The sequence below is a fragment of the Cucumis melo genome, chromosome 5, assembly GCF_025177605.1.
Source record: "Cucumis melo cultivar AY chromosome 5, USDA_Cmelo_AY_1.0, whole genome shotgun sequence".
NCBI lineage: Eukaryota > Viridiplantae > Streptophyta > Magnoliopsida > Cucurbitales > Cucurbitaceae > Cucumis > Cucumis melo.
In genome coordinates, this window is record NC_066861.1 from 4,781,393 (window position 1) to 4,803,618 (window position 22,226).

The 22,226-nt window shown below is 31.9% G+C and overlaps 1 protein-coding gene across 1 annotated transcript; it reads left to right on the top strand.

Moving 5' to 3' along the window:
* Positions 1-2,384: 2,384 nt before the first annotated feature.
* Positions 2,385-7,725, top strand: LOC103502848 (protein SIEVE ELEMENT OCCLUSION B-like). The gene is made up of 7 exons (XM_008466964.3): positions 2,385-2,693; positions 2,810-2,908; positions 3,836-4,284; positions 4,611-4,708; positions 4,838-4,971; positions 5,585-6,055; positions 6,896-7,725. The coding sequence occupies exons 1-7, from the start codon at positions 2,457-2,459 to the stop codon at positions 7,478-7,480; spliced, it is 2,073 nt and encodes a 690-aa protein (XP_008465186.3). The 5' UTR covers positions 2,385-2,456; the 3' UTR covers positions 7,481-7,725.
* Positions 7,726-22,226: the final 14,501 nt, after the last annotated feature.

Genomic DNA, 22,226 nt, shown 5'->3' on the forward strand with positions numbered 1-22,226 from the left:
GTGTATCACTGATAGATTTTGCTATATTTACAATTTTTTTAAAATATTGCTACATACTTAATAATTATTCTAAAAATTGCTACCTATTATAATTACCCTTAAATTAAACTTATTAATTTTTTTTAGCTCAATTGAATTTTAACCTAAGGAAATAATATTTAATTGAACAAAAAATAATTAATTTGATCAAATTGTCATAATAAAGACATGTAACATCATTAGAATTAACTAATGTCTTTAGATTTAATTTGAGACATATGTCAACTTTTAATTAATCCAAATGCAATTAATTTAGTAAATGACATGACAATTTGTAATTGGTTCCAAAATTTCTTATTAAAGACTTAATGTCTTTTTTTTTTTTTTTTTTCAAAAAGAATACCAATAAGGATTAGTAAGTGCATCTAAGCATCCCATTATGTGAGCTCCCTTTTAACACCCTCGTTATCCCTAATATATATTCAAATAAGCACATGGGAGATACAAAGTTTATTCCAAAACGGGCTAGAGGTAAGTCGAGTCTTATATCTCTTGATTTTCTTTTGTTTATTCTAATTGATGTTATTATTCATTTTATTCCAACAAACTGTGTAACTTATGGCATACTCTGTTAGATACACCTGCTCTTAAGTAATAACAATAATAACAATAATTATAACACTTACTTATATATAAGCTTAATTTTTAATAAAACAGTATTAAAGTTTCATTAATAAATAAAAATATTAAAGTTTCATGGATATGTCAATAATTTTATTGTTATTTCTACATTTTCATTGATTCGATATCGACATGAAAAAGTGAATCAATAAAAATTATTGTACCATGGAAAAACTCTCAAAACATAAAAATATCATCAAATCAGTAACAATAATTTTATTATATTTAAAAATAATAAAATGTTTATTAACCATTTTCTTTTTGAATTTTTTGTTATTATAATTTTTGCATAAATATGTATCGAAATCAACATTTAAGGATATTTTCATTGAAATTGCGTGAGAAGGAAGACCTTGACGGTTATCCCAAAATGGATATTTTAAACCTTTAACACAAACCAAGTAAAATTGTATTCTTCTTTTCCTTAATATTTATAGATTCAATTAATTTCACACTCAGGCTTTTGTGATTGTGACGTTGTATTAAGAAAACAAAACCCAAAATCATGGCTTTTGAGTTTTAATCATTGGGAAGCATATTCGTCTCATAGCATAAAATTAATTTCACTGTTTTCTTTTTCAATACAACCATTAGAGATGGGATTCCTGTCAATTAACCTTAAGCAAACTTTACTTTTATAAGATTAAAAATTATTTTATTCCAAACTTTCATACCACCGCGAACAATTTAATCACTATCTTTTTAATTTTATAACAATTTAATCCTTCAAATTTATTATCTACCATGAATTTAATATTTATAACAATTTAGTTTTGATCATCAAATTAATGTAAATTTTTGCACATTATAAACTTAATTGTTACAAATTTGAAAATAAGATGATTAAATTGTTATATCTTTAAGGTTTAAGGATCAAAGAGCCTTTTCTTTTGGAATCCATATTTTATTTCATATTTTCATATTTACTTAATTCAACAAATATTTGTTTGAGAGATAACCCTTATTCTACATTTTGAAAACTATTTATGAATTATGTGATCTTAAACGTTTCATATTTTGAAAACAATATATTTATATTTCATTGTATCTAGATTTTGAATTTTGAATTTTAAATTTTAAATTTTAAAGAGTAGAATTATATTAAACAAAGAAAAAAATCATTTAGAAATACAATATGTCATATTATAAACTTGATTCGTCTTTTGCAAATATGTATAATATGTATCATGATATTACAAAATAATAATTATTTAATTTTTTTAAAAAAATCATATTCATAAATAAATTAATAATAACTTATTGTCAACCAAATATTAGTAACTATAACTAGTTTATGTAGTATTTAACACATTTTAAACAATTATTTTTTAAATTAGACCTGAATTTTTAAATCTGCAATCAAACACATATCTAAAAAAACATAAAGACAAACTATGTTTTAGTTAGAATAATTTGCATTCAAACTCTCTGCCAAGTTATCATAGATTATTGGACAAAAATTGTTTTTTAACCTAAAATAAAAGAAGATGGAAAAAAAACAAGAAAAAGTGGCAGAGGTATATATATTGAGACAAGAAAGAAGTAAGATGGACATGTGTTTAATTAAAGCTTTAAATCTACAACTTCACATTCTTTTCTTTAAGACAAGAAGAATACATTAATGTCCTTTTCACACTCCTTTGCCTTTTATTTTCTCTTCCTTGAAGATTTCAATGTGCATAAATAAATGCCTAACAATTCCCAATTCTGAACACAAACAAATTAAACCTATTCAAACCTTTTCTCCTTTCCTTCTTCTATTTTCATTTTCTATCTCTCTCTCTACACCCAAAGCCATGGCCACTTCACTTAAGGCACCCACCACTGCACCTATGCCATTGCTGCATTCTAAGCAATCAACCAACCCTAAGGTGGAGTTGAGCACGAGACATTACTCCGACGATCTTGTAACCGGCCACATTTACGCCAAACATCGTGATGATGATACAACCAAAATTGATCTTTCTAGTTATATATCAGTTATTGAGAACATCATAGGAATTGCTGATCAAATTACTGATAATGTCCATCGGGTAAAAATATACAACATTATATTTCTATGTTGTGCACAAAGTTGATCATGTTTTTTTTTTTTTTTTTTTTTTTTTTGTTGTGATAGATTATTGTTGTTTTGTGTGAATATATATAGGGAATTGAGGGACGTTTGGTACATCCTGATGCAGCTTTGACAACCAGTAACGTTGTGATCGAGCCTCCACTTTGTATTCTTCATCGTATCTCCAGCGAGGTCATATATAGTTTAGAAAAAAAATATTGTTCTATTGAGTTATTTTCAAAAATATAACCTAATGAACTAAGATATTAATAAAAAATAGTAAAATTGATAAATTGATAAATCTATCCATCAATTTCATCGAAGGTCTGTTATTAATAAATTCTAAAATTGTGTTATATTCATAAATATCCTAAAGTTTAGTTATTTAAAGTCATTTTCTTATTTTAACTTGTTATTTGATTGTAATCCTAGCAATCTAGTAATCTAGTAATTTGTTTATTTGTTGATTTTTCTTTTAAATCTTTAAAAATTTCATGCATTTAACCTTTTTTTCTTGTTGGAAAAAATTGTTTTCCCACATTTCAAGAATTCTTTTGCACTGATTGGCAAGTATATGTGTGAATGTATGTATACCTATATTATTTTCACTTATTTTTTTCAATTTTTTTTAAAGAAATACAACTCTTAGCTAAACTCTAAGCACATACATTTTTGGATACTACTTATTTTAGACGTTTTGGAATTTTGTTTGGTTTAACAGTAATAAATAATTAGATAACAAAATTGTAGAAACTTTTTAACCTAAATATTCTGAAAACAAAATATCAAACAGTTACCAAATATGACCTTCTTTGTTTATTAATATGAAATTTCTGGTACTCCTTCATTTACAAATTTGACAAAATGTATTATTGCCTTTAATTTCTTATTATAGGTAAGTTTTAAAACATATTAGTTTTTAAAAACCTATATCTCGGTTTAATTTCAAAAATTAAATATGGATATCAACTCAAGTCTTAGTTAACAAACATGATTTAGAAAAAAATATATAAAAAAGGATTACATTGTATAAAGAAACAATAAATTAAATTTTATTTTAGTTTTTGATCAAAATTTAAATTACACATGCAATTGAAAGTTGAGCTATTATATCCTCAGTTGTCATGCAAGGCTCCGGGTATAGAAAAAGCACACGAGACCACACTACAAATCTTTGAAATATTAGCAAATTATCCATGGGAAGCCAAAGCAGTTCTCACTTTGATAGCCTTTGCAACTGATTATGGAGATTTATGGCATCTTCACCATTATTCTCATGTTGATCCATTAGCAAAATCTTTGGCAATTATAAAAAGAGTGGCGTCTTTGAAGAAGCACCTAGACTCACTTCGGTATCGACAAGTAGTTCTCAACCCTAAAAGTCTAATTCAAAGCTGCTTACAAGCAATCAAACACATGAATGAGATTAAAGAATTTTCTAAATATGATGCAAAGGAACTTCCTGAATTGCCTTCTGCTCTTCGTCAAATCCCGTTGATTACTTATTGGGTCATACACACTATTGTGGCAGCTAGAATTGAGCTCTCCACCTACCTCAGTGAAACTGAGTAAGTACTTTATTCTTACTTTTCCAATTATCACTTTTTTTCTTTTAATGTTACGTAATGTCACATTTACAATCGTTGTGATCTACCCTGTGATTTCTTTTATAGTATTATAGCCTAAAAGTTTATCAGGTATTCAATACAATTGAAAAAAATGAATTTCTTCGATTAAAAAAATGGTGAAATTTGATATGTTAGTATATATAATACAATACTTAAAACTTCTAGATATTGGGTTTTTGTTTGGAATGGATCATAATACTTAAGATCTAAAATCAAGTTTGTATTTCAACAACAGATTTAATTCATTGTGACTATGATTTTTTCAGGAATCAGCCACAGAGATATTTGAATGAATTATCTGAAAAAATGGCCATTGTACTGGCTGTGCTTGAAAAGCATCTAATCGCCATCCGAGAACAACATGGTCAAATGATTCTAATTAATTTCCTTTTAGTTATTATTGTTATTAATTTTGATTGTTAATAATGTATACGAATTGGGCTAATTAAAAAAATAACACTAAATTGCGTTGTTGTGTTTTTCTTTATGGCAGAGGAGGTTGATCTGTACCGATGGTTGGTTGATCACATTGAACATTATCATACTGACATTACATTGGTACTTCCCAAGCTGCTAAGTGGCAAACCTGAAACCAAACCCCTTTTTGATGGCTCTTCTTTAAAACAGGTCTCTCTCTTCGATTTCATAACTTATTATATGATTGCAGCTTCTTGAAAAAGTAATGATATAAAAACCTATGTTCATTTTTAAATACGAAAATTATGTGTTTTATCAAGAGGTTATGTTGTTAAAACTGTTGAAATACTTAAAATTATCTTAATTAATTACACTATCTGTTTGCAACTTTTTTGTTGTACTTGAACTCTACTCTACCTTTTACTTCGTACTTAATTCATCTTTTAACGATAAACAAGAGGAAGAACAAACAGATCGAAGGAGCACAAGATATTTCAACTAAGTCAATACATATATAGTACTCGTATCCTACTTTGTACTTATTCTATATTTTATTCTCTATTTTCTTTCATATTGTTGACAATGAATTGTTTTAAGTGAATGTGTCAATCTAGTTAACATATTTCAGTATATCTACTTATTCCATCACCCTTTAGTTTCTTTTTTTTTTCTTTTTTTTTTTTTTTTTTAAAAAAATATAGTGATTTATTATGGTATTAGAATAGAAGATTTGCATACCTCCACGAACGTTCATTTTCTCCTCTAATTAAACTTTTGGGTTGATCAATATTAACCTAGTGCAAAATTGATGCATTTTTTGCAGGTTACTGTTCAGGAAAGTTTGTCGGGAAAGAACGTGATATTGGTAATTTCTGGGTTGGATATCTCCAATGATGATCTAAAGGCTATTCATCAAGTTTACAGTGAATTGAAGACTAGAAACGCAAAATATGAGATAGTTTGGATTCCAATAATAGCAGAGCCTTATCAAGAAGAAGATCGAAAGAGATATGAATATTTGCGATCTATAATGAAATGGCATTCAGTAGAGTTTACTACAAAGATATCTGGGATGAGATATATTGAAGAAAAATGGCAACTTAGAGAGGATCCATTAGTTGTGGTATTAAACCCACAATCTAAAGTGGTATTTTCAAATGCAATTCATCTAATTCGAGTTTGGGGAACTGAAGCAATTGATTTTACAAATGATAGAGCCAAGGCTTTGCTAAGAAAAAGTTGGCCTGATTCCACTCTCCTCAAATTCACTCACCAACCAAGACTTCAAAATTGGGTATGTATACATTTTTTAATTCCTTCCTAGTTAAATTATAAAAATACCTTGAAATGTCCCTTTTAACTTCTGACCTTTTCTTTTATAAATATTTCAAAGCCACCCTTATATATATAGAAAAAAATATTTTAATTTGCAAGAACTTGAAAATAATTATATAGAGATAATAAAATTTCATAGTCGTATCTATCAGTATAGACAATTAATTAATAGCAATTCAGAAATATTTATCACCATTTATCGGTAATAGTCTAGCAATTAATGTAGTATCTATTCAATGATATTTTGTTGTATTAGGAAATAATTTAATTCATTTTATTATATTTGAAGACTACATCCCTCTCTCCCTATGTGTGTTTATATATAATTTATTTAGGATATTATGTGGCATTTATTAGATAAGATGAGATTTCTATCTCAAAACCAAATGATAACAATTATGTATCTTTTGAGTTCGTATTTTAAGATCAGATTCCAATTATTTTTCATATCATTCAATGTTCATTTGCACTTAACAAGAGGTTCCATCTCAAAAAACCTATCGACTAAAAGTTGTAGCTATTGATCCAAGTATTTTATTACCAATGTGGCATACTCAATAAATGGAAAATTGGATCACTACCTAGTCAAGCCCACCACCATATATACATTCCTAAATTCTATATTTCATTCAAAATCTTGATATTGTAACCATTTCAACGACCAACCACCAACTGTATTACGGAAACAGTTGACAGGGGTATTTTTCTTTATAAATAATTTAGCCTTCTCTGTTCTATTTTGGTTGTTTCTATTTGTTATCTGGGTTGTATTGATGTCTTTTTTCACTCTTTCAAACAGATCAGGCAAGAGAAAAGCATCCTGTTCTATGGAGGAAAAGACTCAAAGTGGATCCAAGAGTTTGAAGAGAGGGCTGAAATTTTGAGAAGTGATCCTTTGATAATGGATGGAGGTTCATTTGAGATCGTACGTATTGGAAAAGATGCAATAGGAGAAGATGATCCATCACTCATGGCTCGTTTTTGGACAACACAATGGGGTTATTTTGTAGTCAAGAGCCAAATAATAGGGTCAAGTGCAAGTGAAACAACCGAAGACATTTTAAGATTGATATCATACCAAAATGAAGATGGTTGGGTTGTTCTAACTGTAGGATCAGCCCCAGTGCTGGTTGGCCGTGGGATTTTGATATTGAAATTACTTGAAGAGTTCCCCAAATGGAAGCAAAATTTGAGGATAAAGGCTTTCCCTGATGTGTTCAGAGACCACTTCAATGAATTGGCTCTAAAAAGTCATCAATGTGATCGAGTAATTCTACCTGGATTTAGCGGATGGATTCCGATGATTGTCAATTGTCCTGAGTGTCCTCGTTTCATGGAGACTGGTATTAGCTTCAAGTGTTGCCATGGAGGTGCTCACATGTGAAGGGGATTTAATTGAGTGAAAGGTGATCGATGGAACTCATGTCCATCTTTTTTTATGTCATACTATTATTATTACTATTACTATATTACTAAGATCGAAAGAATATTCCATTTGGTTATTTCTATATGAATTTATATTAAAATCTCGAGTCCATTAGGTCTCGTTGTTATCATTGATATGCTTTAATTTGTATGATTTATATTATTTATGATATATATAAAATGATCAATCAGATCTTTCCTAAATCTCAACGAGTATGTTATTTTGTTTGCTTGTCATTTGCATTCTTAAAAACAAAATGAATATCTTAGTTGTGCTTATTGAACTTCTATTTATCTATAACTTAGAAATAATAAATAATGCTTATGAAAAGTGATTACACTTGTCAAGGGACGTAGTCTTGAAATTATAATAATTAGATTCAAAATATTAGATGTACCAATATTTTAAAAAAATTATAAATATAGAAAAGTCGATAAAAATCTATTAATATGATGGAAGTCTATCGCTGGTAAATCATATCGTAAATAATATTAGTTTATCATGGATAGTTTATAAGAGTTTATTAGAAATAGAATAATATCATAAATCAATTTTGCTATATTTGTAATTTTTAAAATTATTATACATTTTATCATTATCCCTAAAGTTGTTAACGTTATTTGGCATGTTTGATTTTGATGTTAAAATTTTTATACTTCACCTTTGTTTTACTATATAAAAATAACATATGGAAAACTATGTAGAAGACCCTATGTCAAGACAACAAGCAAAGTGTACCGTTGGAAGCAAATTAATGCAAGACTACAAAACCCAAAATTTGTGCAATTAGTGAAAGGATTAATAAGATGGGCTTGAGCAATCACCTATAGATTTGGTGATTTGATTCAAGAAATCTTAATGCACAATACCTTTTTTTTTTTTTTTTTTTTTTTTGTCCAAGAACCCATATCTCTCGGTGATTAATTTGGAGATTACTCAGTGAATCTCCTCATCACACTTTTCGTATATATTTTAATGTTTTACTTCTTTTCTTTCGTAGTTCATTTTATTTCTTTCAATATAAGTTCCACCGTGCTAGTTAAATAGCAACATCTGTTGTATACATGAATTTGCAGTGAGTGTATACAAAAGTTTTACATGGTATCAGAGCTTAGCACACAGGGAAAGATCATGAAAAAATATACCTCACAAGCAATTGTATTCTTATGCCCATCACAAAAGAATTGCTAACCATTCAATCCTTCTGTTATACTTTCTTTACCAATTCAGATTGTGAAACTAAACATGTTAATTCAGAATGCACAATTGAGAATAAATCAGAGAACAATAAAGGAGCAAGAACGCAACGATATATAGTGGTTCGACCAATTTGGTCTACATCCACTTTGAGAATCAGTTTGGAGGATTTTATTTAGAGCAAATGTGAAGAACAATTACAGAAATTTACAAATCAACAATCTGTAATTAAGAGGCAAACTCAAAATATACCATCAATCAAGAATGAGAGACCCACGGATGCTAGCTGAACTGAAAAACTAAGACCCGCTGAGCTGACCCCACAAAGAACGACGCTGACCGTCGACCGCCGCTTACAGACCAACGCTGCCCGTCGGAATAAACCCAGAAACCGACGCTGAAGAGATGCCGAAACAACACCCCGAAAAACCCGACGCCGCAGACCACCGAAAACACCTTCGACGATACCCGAAAGAACCGACGCCGCCTCTCGCTGTGAAGACCGACCTGTTGTCGGAAAAAATCTCGCCGCCGCGCCGATCAAGCTTACGCCGTCTTAAGCCATCACTCTCTCTCTCTCTCTATCTGTGATGTTTTTCTGTCTTCAGACAAAAATCGGCTGCCCCCTCTCTTTCTTTTTTTTCTTGTCCTTTTCTTGTTGACCTAAAAGAAAAGAAGAAGATTGATATAATTTCAATTATGCCATTAGGCATAATTACTAATCTGCCCTCAATGTAAAAGAAAAACCTTATTTTTAACCTCTTAAATAATTTGTCAATTTTTACACCTTCCATCAATGTTCAAGTTTGATATCCATCAAACTAAGCCGCTCCATTTGACCTGCTATGGGAATTACAAATCTTATATTTGGTAAAAAGTTTGCGAGTTGAACATCATCTCAATGATAGCTGTCCAACTGAAGAAAAAAACTCAGACAAGGAGGAATCAAGTGAAATCAATAAAAAAAAAAAGGCTAGCTCAACAATGATGGATTGCCCACTTCTTGGCTACTTGGCACCATCTAAGAGGAAGTTTTTGTTACATTGTCGTCCCACTTCCTTTATTATATCTATTTATTATTTTAGATTTTAGATTTGGTTGTTGAGACTGTTCGGCTGTTTGTTGTGATATCCCATCATTCTCAGACGATTTGGTTTGTTATTCTCAGTGCATAGTTCTTTCAGATTATTTGAATGATGAATGGTTGTTTTTTTGGGTGTTGATAGAAAAAGATTCTTCTTCATTATGTGTGCTTGTTGATATATTCTGAACGGTGGTAAGTTTCAGTGTGCGCTTTTCTAGAACATATGTGTTACGATACTGCATGCTAAGTATAAGAGATCAAAAAGCTATTCAAGGATGCTTCAAGCTATGAATATTTGCACGTGAATATTGATTAAGGGGAAGTGATCTTATTAATGTTATGACAATTGTAATTGCATGTACAATATAATTCTGATGTTTAAGTCATTTCATGGTCAGTACAGTGATCTATGTTTAGAGTGTTGTACCTTAGGTCATAACTTTGTAATGGTCAATTACTACACGAGCAAAATAATCTCTTATCATGGGCCTAAGGCCTCCAGATGTAGATGTTGTGTCATCGAACTAGGTTACTAAAGTTTTGTTGTGTTTGTTGTTTTCCTTATATACTTCCCTAGCTGACCTCTTAGTTATTAATGGTACAACTATAATTAAGTGTGTATTTCTCATTTGGTATCAGAATGGGTTACGAAGAAAGCTGCCTAAATGGATCAGATTCGTGAAGGAAACTCAACTACAAGACCTTTGGTTCTCGACGGAGAAAATTATGCCTATTGAAAATCAAGAATGCCTTCCTCAAATCACTCGACATCAAGTGTTGGAGAGCTGTGATATCTGGATGGGAGCACCAAACTGAGACAGATGAAGCTGTCAAAGTATCTTTCAAATTTGAACTTAAATGGTCACAGAAGATGAAACAATTGTGGGAAACTCCCGTGCCTTGAATGCATTTTTTAATGGTGTTGACCAATACGTGTTTAAATTAATTAACACATGGACATCTATAAAGGAAGCTTGGAATATATTATAAGTGGCCTACCTCCAAAGTGAAGATGTCACATTTATAGATTTTAACGTCGCGATTTAAAGCTCTCAAAATGTCTGATGATGTCCATGTTCTCGACATTGTGAATGAATCTTTTGCCCTAGGAGAAAAGATGGTAGATACCAAGCTAATGAGGAAAGTGTTGTGATCTCTTCCTCAACAGTTCAACATGAAAGTCACAGCTATAGAGGAGGTTAATGATGTTATCATAATGAAACTTGGCGAACTGTTCGCATCGCTGAAAACATTTGAACTAAACTTGGGGAAATGCAACTCCAAAAAGAAGTCTAGTATTGCATTTTCACAATATGCGAGGATAAGCCTTTAACTCCGAAAGAACATATCAACGAAGAATCCTCGGTTGAGTCAATTGCCCTGCTAACGAAATAAATGTCAAGACTTCGAAGTCAAATTCACAAACATATTGGGAGTTATAAAAACCACAACAATCTTGATTTTACTACATCCTCCTCATACTCCTAGAACTCCTCTGGTTCAAACAATAACCTCAGTTTGAACAAAAGAAATAAAAATGAGAGAGGAGATAAAGAAGCTGCAATCTCTAAAAATGATAAAGGAAGCAGAAGTATCAAATGTCATGAGAGAGGAGACATTATCAAGTTAAGTATGCTACATTCTTGAAAATAAAGAAAAAAAGTTTAATAGTTAACTTTTCTAACAATGAAGCTTCGTTTAGAAGTAAGTCTGAAGAATTTGGTAGCGCTTTTAACAATGTTACCGTAGAAAATGACTTGGTTAAAGAAGGTTGTTACAACGAGCAAAAGGAGTTTGCAATGAAAATTGATCAGCAAAGAAGTTTCTCGTGTGCTGCTTCAGTTAGAACTGATTTAATCAAGAAATGGGAAGAAGATCAAACTGTTTTGAGTCAACAGAAAGAAAGAATACACGTCATGATTGAGGAAAATCATCATTACTTATCCTCTATTGCAACACTCAAAATAAAATTGAAAGAGGCTTGTCATGAGTTTGAATCTCTTTCTAAGTATGTCAAGATGCTCACAAGTTTAGACAATAGAATGGGGCTGGGATTCTCTGAAAATAGCTCTACCAGCACATCTTCTACGGTGTTTATACGAGCCTCCAGCATTGTTGACCACGAAACTGGTGTTTCGATAATCAAATAAGAAAAGCAGGCGATTAAAAATAAGAGAAAGAAATGGATTGGTCATTTCTGTGGAAGACCCAGACACATACGACCATTTTGTTATACATGGCTTTTACTCCAATAGAAAAACTGTCAGTAAAACGTTATATGTTCAACTCCCAAGACTGAATGGAAACCTACAAGAAGTAACAATGTGAATAGGTTTAATGTTGTACTTACCTATATTCATGCCTTAAGAGCTACAGACTGGTACTTCAACAGTGAAAGTTCCTGACATATGATTGACCCTACTGCTTTCTTTACTGATTTCAAGAAATGTAGCACTGAACATGTTATGTTTGGTGATGGAGTTAGAGGAAAGATACTCGACAAAGGATCCATTAATCAACCTGGTTTACCATATCTTCACGATGTGAGATTAGTCAAAGGATTATCTGTAAACTTGATTAGCATTAATAAGGTATGCAATCAAGATTTTTCGGTTAAATTCATTAAAGACGAATTTTTAGTATTTGATAAGGAAAACAAGGTTATTTTGAGTGGAACTTGGCTTTCTGCCAACTGCTATCACTGGGACTCAGAAATGTCAATTTGTAATATGTTAAAGTCAAATGAAGCTAACGTGTGGCATAGATGTCTCGGTCACATTAGTGTCTTAACAATTTGTAAGACTATTGGAGCATACGCAGTTCTGAGTATTCTAATCTTAAAATATAATATTTGTGATTTCTGTAATGGATGTCTTGTAGGGAAATTGATAAAAGCATCAAATCAGTTTACTAGTCAATGTGTACCTCTCGAGTTCTTGAACTCTTATACTTGGACCTAATGGGACCAATGCATATTGATAGCCTTGGTGAAAAATGATATATATTTGTATGTGTTGATAACTTCTCCCAATATACGTGGGTAAAGTCCGTTTGAGAAAAGTCATAAGCTTTTAAAGTATGCTGAGCTCTATGGCTTCAGTTCCTGGCTCTGTGCCTTCTTCATCTCGGGTGCCTCCAGTGACTTCTGATGATTCACCTTTTCATCCTAAACTGGGCTCTGTTAATTCTAATATGTCTAGGGTTGACCAAAGTGGTCTTCACTCTTCTTGTCCATCCGTTGGTCCCCCTACACACTCTTCTGGTATTGCTCAGTCTGACCCTTTATTGATCCTCTTTCACCCTCTAATAGAAGTGTCAATCCTTCTACAACGATTTCCTCTATCGGGGCCATGGGGTCCTCTTCTGTTCCCAAAATGTCACGTCGTCCTCCCGTTAAAGATAAAAAAGTGATCACTACCAAGGATGGATGTTGTAAGCTACCACCAAATGTTCTCACAGTCACTATTAATGGTGTCTCTTTCCATTAGGAGGATAGTGTGCACAAGTGGAAATATGTTGTACAACGACACATTACAAATGAGATGAACATTTTGAATAAACATCAGCTCTACACCCGTATGATTGAACTCATTGGGCCTGCTGGTTTGCTAAAAATGTGTCAGATATTAGCCCCTTTCACCCTAGACTAATTTGGGAGTTGATTGTTAATCGCCCAACTGAGTTCAATGATCTTAGTGCCGCTGAATTTCAGAAGGTGTGCGTTCATGGGGTATGCTTCACTATCTCTCCTTTGCTTATCAATCAGTTTCTAGGCTTATCTGTGTCTGATGATCTTGTTATAAATTATTCGTCCTCTGAGCAACTGCTTGTGGAGTTAACTGGTGGCACAGTCTGTTTCTGGCCTATCGATATTTAACTGCCTACTGTGTCGTTGAGCATCAAGTATTCCATCCTACACAAAATAGGTATTGCTAATTGGATCCCTTCTACTCATGCTTCTACTATTTCTACTGCTCTCGGTCATCTTACACATTTGATTTGTACGGGGTCTAAAATAAATGTGGGGGAGTTTATGTTTCAACACCTATTGTGTCACGTGGATACGTTTGGCATCAACATCCTTATCTGCTTTCTCAATCTCCTCTCTACTTCTCTGTTGGCTCAGCACCCTTCCATCCTATCTGATATTGATGTGGTTGGCTTAGAATCGAGGACTATGGCACTAAGTTTTCAGCTGTTTTAAGGAGCTCATGTTTTGAATCTTCCTTTCGATTTCTGTCCTGCTCTTGGTGGGTCAATCTCTTATTTCTCTGATGCGTCTATTCCCCTTATTGGGTTGTTGCTTCCTACTTCAATAGTGTTTCGGGTTCTTTAAGTTTTGTCTGAGGAATTGAGTGCTCTTTCAAGTACTATACGAGATTTATCTGCCCGTTAGTTTGTTGTGGATCCATTACTGCAGGATCTTCAATGGTTGGTTCGCTTCTACTATTACTTTTGTGCCTCCTTCTTAGCTTTATTTATCAACAAGCAAGGAGGAGTATAATGTTGGCTTTTGCAATTTTTTATGATCTGCTTGGCTTGTAATGTGATCTAAATGCATATGAATGATGGATATGGAGTTGCTGTGTTTATTTTTTGCATTGTGAATGATTAGTTTAATGAGTAGCTTCTTCTAGGCATGATATTTTTTACTTTGTGTTATGTGATTGCTTCTTCTGGTTTGCTTCTCTATTTCTTGGCTAGTTCTGGTCTCTCTATCTGTGTTTCTGACTGGCAGTTTGTTTGTTTCTTGGTTCATCGTTTGTTTTGTGCTTGTCTGCTCCAATAAAGAAAGCTAGTCTCAATGGGGAGTTTGTTATACTGTGTGGTCTCACTTCCTTTATTATATCTTTTTATTATTTTATATTTTAGATTTTGTTATTGAGACTGTTTGGTTTGTCATTCTCAGTGCACAGTTCTTTCAGATTATTTGAATGAATGGTTGTTTTGGGTGTTGATAGAAAAAGATTCTTCTTGATTCTGCGTGGTTTGTGATATATTCTGAAGAGTGGTAAGTTTTAGTGTGCGCTTTTCTAGAACATATGTGTTACGATGCTGCATGCTGAATATAAAAGATCAAAAAGCTATTAAAGGATACTTCAAGCTAGGATTGCATGTGAATATTGATTAAGGGGGAACGATCTCATTAATGTTATAACAATTGTAATTGTACAATACAATTTTGATGTTTGAGTCAGTTCATGGTCAACACAGTGATCTATGTTTAGACTGTTGTACCCTTGATCATAACATTGTAATGGTCAATTACTACACGAGCAATATAATCTCTTATCATGGGTCTAAGGCCCTCTAGATGTAGATGTTGTGTCATCGAACTTGGGTTACTAAAGTTTTGTTGTGTTTGTTTTGTTTTCTTTAATTATATGCTTCCCTAGTTGATCTCTTAGTTATTAACACACAATACATTATATGGTACAACTATAACTAATTGTGTATTTTCTCAGTTTCAATTGGGAGGGTAATTGGAAAAGAAGCAAGAAGTTTTTCTCCCAAATTGGTCTTCAAAGGTTTTTTTTTCTTGTTTATCAATTGCCTTTCTTTTCTTTTCCCAATTGAATGTTTTTTCTGATTAATTTCAATAAATCAGTATATTTGTTAGATTTTGTTTTGTTTGAATTGAGTTTACTATGGTTTCAAATTTATTAGATTTAGGGCTTACTATGGAGTATATTGAGCTTTTTTTTTTTTTTTTTTTGTTGATTTTAGTTTGTTTTGACGTTTATTAATCTATTTGTTTACTGTTTATTAATTCTTTTGTGTGAATGGTAGAGTTTGTTGGATTTGTTATTAATTGGTCATGTGATATTTGATATCAATTGATCATGTGATGCTAATAAGTTGTGTGAATGGTAGAGTTGTTGGATTTGATATTAATTGGTTATACGATGTTAAGTAATTTATTAGACTTTAGTGGTCATCATCATCACTATATTCCATACCTTGTATTTCAAGTTCACATAATTCACACATTTCGCATTCTATATTATTGCGCATGTTTCACATATTGCACATCATGTATTTTACACTCTGTTTCACACTATTTTGGTGTTATTGTTATTATTATTTATTTTTCAATTTTCATAATTACAAAATGTATAACAAAAAAATTTATTTGTTCTTTTTTTCTAATTTTATATGAATCTTCTAAATTTCTAAATTGCAAATAGTCCTCTAATAGCTCTTTGATAGCCCTCTCAAGCATCTAATTACTTGTCATATTTGTCATATTTGCAATATGCAAAACAGAGGTGTTACAGGCTGTTTTTTTCTAAATTTTTTTGTCATCTGATGCAGTTTCCCTTTTAAAAAAATCAAATAAAAACTTTGTTTTGTTTACCGTTCTAATTTAGTTTAAAAAATAAAATTTGGTAACCATTTTTATGGGTGTTATAGGGTGCTAACACAAAGTTCCTACACATAACGGACTCCCAAACGTAAATCTAAATTTATGTAGACCATTTATTTTTTTATTATTTGGGGACCAATCACACCTTAATATAGTTGTTGGCGACTCTGAATATATTTTGTTTATTAAAATATTAAATAATAAAGACGTCGGCCACTCCACATTGCAATCATGTTGCAACATCAATTAGTAAACTTACCAATAACAATGACTGCTCAATTATATTCATATCTAGTACTAGTTTTGTTGTGAAGAACAAGTTAAGTAGGGACAAGTGCAGGGAAATCTCAATGCATTAGAACAACAATCACCTACTCAGAATAAAGCCTATTATTAACTTGCAGCTGCAAGATCAAATAAACTATCTTTTGATGTTTGGCATAAGCGTCTAGAACAATTAAATTCTGTCTTTATGAATCATTTGCACAACAAACAATTGATTCAAGTATCAAATTTGAATAAAACTACTTCCATTTGTGAAGTTTGTCAATTAATTAAGAGTTGTAAATTGCCTTTTACTTTGAGATCAAATGAATCTAGCATGCTTCCATTTCATAAAATCCATCGTGATTTATGGGGCCTTGCACCAATCTCCTCTTGTCTGAATTTTAAATATTATGCTAGCTTTGTCAATGATCATTCAAGATACACTTTGTTATTTCCTTTAAGAAAAAGAAAAACCCCGAAACTTTTTGAATGCTTCTATAAGTCCATTAAGATGATCTGTACTCAATTTGAAAGGAAAATTAAAGTCTTTGAAACAGATGGTAGTGGTGGGTTTACTTCGTTGGAACTAAAACAACTCATGGAGGAACATGGAATTCACCGTGAAATGAGTTGTCCTCGCACTCCTCAACAAAGGAGTGGTGGAAAGTAAGCACAAGCACATTGTTGAAATAGGTTTGGCTCTTCTATTTCAAACAAAATTACTTTATAAGTATTGGGTTGATAGTTTTTAACTCACTTTTTTGATAAATTCGAAGCTAAAAAGTCATTGCAGTTCCAAAATGAGCCAAATTACAGAAACTTGAAAATCTTTGGATGTAGATGTTATCCATATCTAAAATTTCAATCCAAAAATAAATTTGATAAGGAAACTCATCCTTGTGTCTTGATAGGATATAACATGTCTCATAAGGAATATAGGTAGATGTTTAGATTCAAAAACAAATAAAGTATACAGCTCTAGACATGTTATATTTGATGAAAACTATTTTCCTTTGGATAACGAATCTACTAACCGCCATTCCTTGAGTTGTGAATCTCTAGAGATATAAAGTTATTTAGATGCAACAAATTGGCATAATCCTACAAAAGAATTAGAGATAAAACCACAAAAAACTCAAAGTGTTGCAACTCCTAAGAGAATTAATCATTTCTATGTCATGGAATGTAAAATGCCTTGATCAAAGGATGACCATAACAAACAACATTGTGGAAGAGAAAAATGATGAAAGAATTCAACCTAAAGAAATCCAACTTGATCCAACACCCATTAACTAAGAAGATGTATCAACTACTCAAGAAATAGAAATAGAAGAAAGTCCCACATTGCAAACAAGTAATCAAAGCAAAACTCAAGATCTATTAAATACAAATTTACAAGTGAACCCATTTCAAGGGCATCATGAAAGAGATCAACCAAAGATTACCATGGAGAAGCAATCTCAAAAACGAACTTGAAAGTAACAAGCTCCAAACTTTGGAACATGAGACGATGGATATCTCTAAAGTTTTACTTGAGAGTTTATAATTGTTCATTGATATTCCTTGGCTTACAGCAAATATACAAATGCATAATAATCAATCCAAACACAAGCAAAGCGAACAGAAAATAACCACTCTATGGTTAACTAGGTCAAAGTCAAGACAACAACAAAATCATAACACATCTTTCAACATTAGAAATCCAAGTGAGCCTAAAAACTACAAGTACTCCAAGTACGTGTTTAAAAGAATGCTATGCAAGAAGAACTTTAAGCTCTTCATGATAATCATACATGGACATTAGTAAGTAAATTCCAAAATACTAATATTATACGTTACAAATTAAATGGATATTCAAAACCAAATTGAAGGAAGATGACACCATTGAATGGTACAAGGCAAAACTTATAGCCTAAGGGTATACTCACAAATAGAAGGTCTTGATTACAAAGAAACCTTCAACCCAGTAAAAGCACTAAAATTCGTCTAGTTCCAGCTCTTACATTTCTTCATCATTTTATGCAGTTCATGGATGAATTACATGTCTCTATGCTGAGGAATTATGGAGCAGATCCGAACATATAGTTGACTATGAGCCATTGCAAGTTCATGAGAATTTGAGCTATGAGGAGTAACCAGTTGAGGTTTTGGCAAGAGAGGTTAAGCTACTCTGTAACAGAGGCATTTCACTAGTTAAAATCCTTTGGAAAAACCACAAAGTTAAAGAGACCACATGGGAAAGAGAGGATGGCATGAGATCCTGGTATCTAGAGTTGTTCGAGGATTAGAACTTTCGAGAGTGAAAGTTTCTAAAGGAGGGAAGATTGTAATGCTCTAAAAGAATTAAGGTAATTTTTGGATTTAATTGTCTTATTTAAATTTATGTTGAAATTATTGGGTGTAAATTTTAGTTAATTGAATGAAAATTATTTATTTTTGTGGAAGTTAGAATTGATTAAATATTTGTTGGATTAATATTTAATTAATTAAAGGATTTGATTTTTGTTGATGTTGAGAATTGAATTAAGTTTTGGATTTAAGGAATTATGATTAATTATGTATATATATACATATATATAGATACTATTAAATTATGGAAGGGTAAAAAATAATTATATTATTTGTAAAATATAATTATGGTAAAAAGATATTTGTGTTTTGAAAAAAAATGGAAAAAGTTTGAATTTCATGTGGTTGGAATTTATTAGGAAAGAGAAAGGTGAGGTTTTATTAAAAACGAAGAATGAAAAGGAAAATAAATAAATAGTAGTAATAATAATATTTATTATTATTTAGAACATGAAGTGCGTGCAAGATTAAAAATCAACATCTTCTTCCGCATGTTGTAACCCTAGCCGCTGCACACCTTCTTAGATCGTCGACCGCCACTCCTCGTTACTTAGTTGAAGCAATCCGTCGCAGCTTTGTAGTCATGCTGGTCTTCCCCTGTTCACCTGAGATGAGTGTCCTTTCCGTCGACATCTGATTTTCTTCCACTTCCAGTCATACACGTCCAATTCAGCGAAGCCTCCCTCGTCTTCCGTCCACGTTTAATGTACCTCAGCCACGTTATTCTCAATAGCCATGCCTCTTTGTTTTGATCTTAGTCCGAGCCATGTTCAAAATTTTGTGTAATGTCTCGAATTTAGGAGGGAGACATGAATGAACCGATAACACATCTGAATGAGAGGGATCCTAAAAGTAAGGTTAAAAAGACATAAAAGAATTAAAAGTTACTATCTATACCAACAAGGTGCACCTTCCTTTTCGATGGTTCGATTATAGAAACTTCAAAGTTATGCATGCTTAGTTTGGAACAATTCTATGTTGGGTGACCTCTTGAAAAATTTTTTAGGATGAATGTGAGTGAGGACAAAACATGCTGAAAGGCAGGAGAACGTCGGGGATCTGAATTCCAGTTTGAACCCAAGGCCTAAGGCATTACAGTTTGCAAACTAAAATTTTTGTCCGAGTCTAGTCTCTTCCGTCAAGCCACGTTTCTGAGTTGATCTCCTTCGTCTCATAGACGTGAATCGTGCGTGCTCTTTACCTCCGAGCCATTCGCTTCTTCCAGCCGAGCTTTTCTCGTAGCCAAGCCATAGCAGGTCCTCTTTTAAGCTAACTTGTGCCATTTTGGTTTTTGGTGAGTATTTGATTCGGTTTTAAATATGCCCATCAAATATTAATTTTGTCCTAAATAATTTTATTTTTGAATTAAAGCGAACTATTTTCTTTGAATGTTGTTGGCTAAATTTTGGAGCAAATTGAGAAATTTTTCCAACTAAGGTTGAATTGGTCTAAACCTCAGCATTGGGTAAGTTTGGAAGCCTAAATAAATAATTTGATGATTATTGTTGACAAAATTATTAATTTAATTTTTTTATGTTTAGGATTGGTTTATTTGGGTTTGATTGTCAAGGATTTTAGCAAATCTCGAGGTAAGAGATTTCTACTATCGAATCTTAGATTGGAGTTGTAATGTAGTCTGACTGTTAATGCATAGCATTAAATGTATAGAATTGAGAGGTCTCGACTGAACTGAGATATGTTCTAGCATGCTTATTTTGACTGGTTATTTATTGAACTTGAGTAATATTGATAATGATAAAATGTATAGAATTAAATGTGGAATGTCTAAAATCGATATATGTGTGAATTTTCGTATCTTTTCTGTTTATGAATAGGTTTGGATGTATTGACGGCTTGCTATATTGTTGACTGAACTGAGATATGTTCTAGCATGCTTATTTTGACTGGTTATTTATTGAACTTGAGTAATATTGATAGTTTTGATCATATTTTGATTTGAACTGTCTTGGACTGTCTAGAGTGGAATGAACTTATCTGAACTGAGGGGAAACTATTAGTTTTTAGCTATTGGATAGTAAACCTTGTGCCTAGCTATTGGATAGTAAACCTTGTAGGCACAATGTCCTACTGGATCACCACATATTATATGTTCCTACAAGATCACTAGATTGATTGAGCGAATCCTATGAGGTTCACTAGACTTATTGGGTGAATCCTACTAGATCACTAGACTGATTGGGTGAATCCTACTAGATCACTAGCTGATTGGGTGAATCCTACTAGATCACTAGCTAATTGGGTGAGTCTGAAAGGATCACTAGACTGATTAGGTGAATCCTATGGGATCACAAGATTGTTATGGTGCATGACACCTCATAATAAAAAGTTAACAATTTTTATCCCTAATGGGATTAATAGCAGATCTCTTATTGAGTATATGTTTATACTCACCTTTTTCTATGTTTAATATTTCAGGCAAAAATAAAAGTAGCAGAGACAAGCTGGAGAATGACAAGAAGGATTCCTGACACGCCATAAGGGAATTATGTTGCTTCCGTCTTTCATGTTTTTAGTATTTTGATTTTTTAGTATTTTATTGAAATTTATCGAAACTCATTAATTATTTTCATGTCATTTTCTTTAAATTTAGATAGGGTCTGAACTAAGATTGTGTTACGTAATATTTTTCTTGTTTTATCCAAAGGATGATTTATAAATATGTGTTTAAAGTTATTTATTAAAGATTTAGTTTTCCCCCTTTTTCTTTTACATGCAAAAACTATTATATATTTTAAAAGTAATGACCTCAACCAATTAGTATAAAAAGTTTAGTTGTTACATAAACTTTATTAACAGTATTTATAAATCATATGGAAAATGTTTCTTTTCAAATCATTGATAATAACTCATATCTCATAAGCATGAATTTCACATATTGCATCATTTAACAAATAGTAGAATTGCTATGCGTGTTCAATTACATATTTGTACCATTTCCTCAGCTTAATCATTTACCACATTCTTTTTTTGGGTTGTACGAAGTGATCTCAACGCAACAACAGTTCATCATCATTTCCATCACACATAATACGTTTTCCAATGCTAGATCACACAGCAAGCAAAGGGAATCTCATACTAAATCACACAGTGAATATGATGCATCCTATTTAAGATCACACAACAAAAATAGGGCATCTTATCCCAGATCATACAACAAGGATAAAGCATCCCACACAAGAACACACAGCAAGTGTGAAGCATCTCACCACATAGGTTACCAAAGATCACCACATCACATCATTTCAGATCATTTCGAATCCAATTTATAATGCCTCGAGTTAAGAAGGGGGATATGAATGAATCAGTATCACATCTGAATGAGAGAGATCGTAAGAATATGAAAGTAAGGTTAAGAAATACTTAAAAGAATTAAAAGTTACTATCTATACCAACAAGGTGAAGGGATAAAAGCCTTTACG